Here is a 3,237-nt window from a genome sequence, read left to right as displayed (position 1 = left end):
GGGCGTGCCTTCGCCCGGATTGGCTGCAGGAGCCTGACGCGAGGCCCCGGGGGTTGGCTCGGGGGAGTGGGACTGGGGTGGGTTGGGTGCTGGGTGCCGGGGCTGCGGGCTCCGCGCGCTCAGAAACATGCTGAGGTCCCGGCAGCTGTTCCAGCAGCGACAGCGGCTCCAGCAGCAGCGGCGGCGGCGGCGGCGGCGACAGCGCACGGCTCCGGCTGGGAAGGCGCCCGGCGCCCATGCCTCCGGCCCAGCGCCTCGGCTGTCCTGACCTGGCCGCGACCTCCCTCCGCGCGCCCCGCCGCCCGGGCCTCTGGGGGGTTCCCCAACCGCGGCCCAACTCCGCCACACCCCCTCCCCCGGCCTCCGCAGCTCGGCATGGGCGCGGGGGCGCTCGCCCTGGGCGCCTCCGAGCCCTGCAACCTGTCAACCGCCGCGCCGCTCCCCGACGGCGCGGCCACGGCGGCGCGGCTGCTAGTGCCCGCGCTGCCGCCCGCCTCGCTGCTGACCCCCGCCAGCGAGGGATCCGCGCCGCTGTCGCAGCAGTGGACGGCCGGCATGGGCCTGCTGATGGCGCTCATCGTGCTGCTCATCGTGGCGGGCAACGTGCTCGTGATCGTGTCCATCGCCAAGACGCCGCGGCTGCAGACGCTCACCAACCTCTTCATCATGTCCCTGGCCAGCGCTGACCTGGTCATGGGGCTGCTGGTGGTGCCGTTCGGGGCCACCATCGTGGTGTGGGGCCGCTGGGAGTACGGCTCCTTCTTCTGCGAGCTCTGGACCTCGGTGGACGTGCTGTGCGTGACGGCCAGCATCGAGACCCTGTGTGTCATCGCCCTGGACCGCTATCTCGCCATCACATCGCCCTTCCGCTACCAGAGCCTGCTGACCCGCGCGCGGGCGCGGGCCCTCGTGTGCACCGTGTGGGCCATCTCGGCCCTGGTGTCCTTCCTGCCCATCCTCATGCACTGGTGGCGGGCTGAGGGCGACGAGGCGCGCCGCTGCTACAACGACCCCAAGTGCTGCGATTTCGTCACCAACCGGGCCTACGCCATAGCCTCGTCCGTCGTCTCCTTCTACGTGCCCCTGTGCATCATGGCCTTCGTGTACTTGCGGGTGTTCCGCGAGGCCCAGAAGCAGGTGAAGAAGATCGACAGCTGCGAGCGCCGCTTCCTCAGCGGCCCCACGCGGCCGCCCTCGCCCTCGCCCGCGTCCTCGCCCGCGCCCCCGCTCCCGACCGCCGCCGCCTCCCCGGTGGCCAACGGGCGCGCCAGCAAGCGGCGCCCCTCGCGCCTCGTGGCCCTTCGCGAGCAGAAGGCGCTCAAGACGCTGGGCATCATCATGGGCGTGTTCACGCTCTGCTGGCTGCCCTTCTTCCTGGCCAACGTGGTGAAGGCTTTCCACCGCGACCTGGTGCCCGACAGCCTCTTCGTCTTCTTCAACTGGCTGGGCTACGCCAACTCGGCCTTCAACCCCATCATCTACTGCCGCAGCCCCGACTTCCGCAAGGCCTTCCAGCGCCTGCTCTGCTGCGCGCGCCGGGCCGCCCGCGGGAGCCACGCGGCCGCCGGGGACCCGCCGCGCGCCTCGGGCTGCCTGGCGGTGGCCCGGCCGTCGCCGTCGCCCGGGGCCGCCTCAGACGACGACGACGACGACGACGTCGGGACCTCGCCGCCCGCGCGCCTGCTGGAGCCCTGGGCCGACTACAACGGTGGGGCGGCGGCCGACAGCGACTCGAGCCCGGACGAGCCGAGCCGCCCGGGCTGTGCCTCAGAATCCAAGGTGTAGGGCCGGGCGCCCTCCCCGCCTCCCCGCCTCCCCAGCCCGGGTGCAGGCTCTGCGCCCCGGGAGGAAGAGAACCCGGGCGTCCCTGAATGGCTTCCTGGGGAAGAGGAGATCTGTGTTTACTCAAGACCGAAAGCAGGTGAATTCGAAGCCCGCAAACTTCGTCTGCATCGTCCAAGGCAAACAGAAAAGCCACAGACAGTGTTGCACAGAAAGGAAGGTTTGGGGAGGGGTGGGAGAGCGGCTTGCTGATTTTTGTTGGGTTCTTTTTTCTCTTTGTGGTCCGGCCTTCTTTTGTGGGTGCGTGTGATACGTCTTTAGATTTTTTTTTTTTTCTCCCAGGTGGTTTTTTAACACTCTCTGCGATGACCGGGAAGGGAAGGGAGAAGCGTTAGGAGATAAATCTCTCTGACTTGGCTTCTATCCCGTTCTCGGGAACAGGAGCGGTCAACCGGAGAAAGAGGAGAGGATGACAGTTGATGAGGACGTGTTTCCTTTGCCTTCCGTTGAAATTTCATTTGAATTGCTGAGTAATGATTTCTCCTGTTCTTAAAGCAGAGGGAAAGGATGGATGCAAAAATCGCGTTTCAGGAAATTTTAAGCTATTCTTGGAACAAGCCTCACCTTGCTTTCCTTTTGTAGGGCAAGCCGGCTGTCCCCGAGAGCCTCGGTGGTCAGGCCGAGGGGTTCCTACCTCACACTGTGCACATTGCACAGCAAGATAGAAAGACTTGTTTATATTAAACAGCTTATTTATGTATCAATATTAGTTGGAAGGACCAGGCGCTGAGCCTCTGTGACGTGTGACTCTGTCCATTGAAGACAGGACAGAAAAAGAAAAGAAGAAGAGGAAACAGTTCAGATTACTGCACATGTGGGTAAAAACGAAAAACAGAACAAAAAGGCGTGATTCAAAGTGGCATTTTTGCACAGTATTAGGAACTGTAAAGTCCGCTGAAGATGTTACTTGCACAAAAAGAAATTGAATATTTTTTAACGGGGGTGGGGTGAGGTAGGGGCAGATCTTAAAAACTAAAATAAAACTCAAACTCTGCTTCTGTTGTCTATTATGTTACTGAGCTAGTGATTTATTGGGAAAATACCTTTTTATACTCTTTTATCATGGTACTGTAACTGTATCCATATTATAAATATAATTATCTTAAGGATTTTTTTATTATTTTTTTATGTCCAAGGGCCCACGTGAATCTGCTGGTAAAATTTAGCACTTGTGTGTAAATACTATTTCCTCTCCGTGTTTTGCCAAGTATTTATACTCTGGTGCAACTAACTACTATGTGAGGAATTGATCCATGTGCAATAAATACCAATAAAGCACAAAAAAGATTATGTACTGTGTGTCTGTAAGGGCTCAGTGATAATGGAAAAGACAGTTTGTTTTGTTCAAAATATAGGCTGGATTTCCCATAGAGCTCTTTTAATAGCTTTTCATGA

At 59.6% G+C, this 3,237-nt stretch overlaps 1 protein-coding gene across 1 annotated transcript; it reads left to right on the top strand.

Moving 5' to 3' along the window:
- Positions 1 to 360: 360 nt before the first annotated feature.
- ADRB1 (adrenoceptor beta 1) lies at positions 361 to 1,785 on the top strand (the record flags this gene model as incomplete). The annotated part of the gene is made up of 1 exon (XM_082854177.1): positions 361 to 1,785. Exon 1 carries the CDS (start codon positions 376 to 378, stop codon positions 1,783 to 1,785), a length of 1,410 nt encoding a protein of 469 aa, XP_082710303.1. The 5' UTR covers positions 361 to 375.
- Between the last annotated feature and the right edge of the window lie 1,452 nt (positions 1,786 to 3,237).

Source organism: Leucopleurus acutus (assembly GCF_964270905.1).
Source record: "Leucopleurus acutus genome assembly, chromosome: 14".
NCBI lineage: Eukaryota > Metazoa > Chordata > Mammalia > Artiodactyla > Delphinidae > Leucopleurus > Leucopleurus acutus.
Note: the sequence above shows the minus strand (reverse complement) of the source record. Positions and strands in the feature narration are given on the sequence as shown.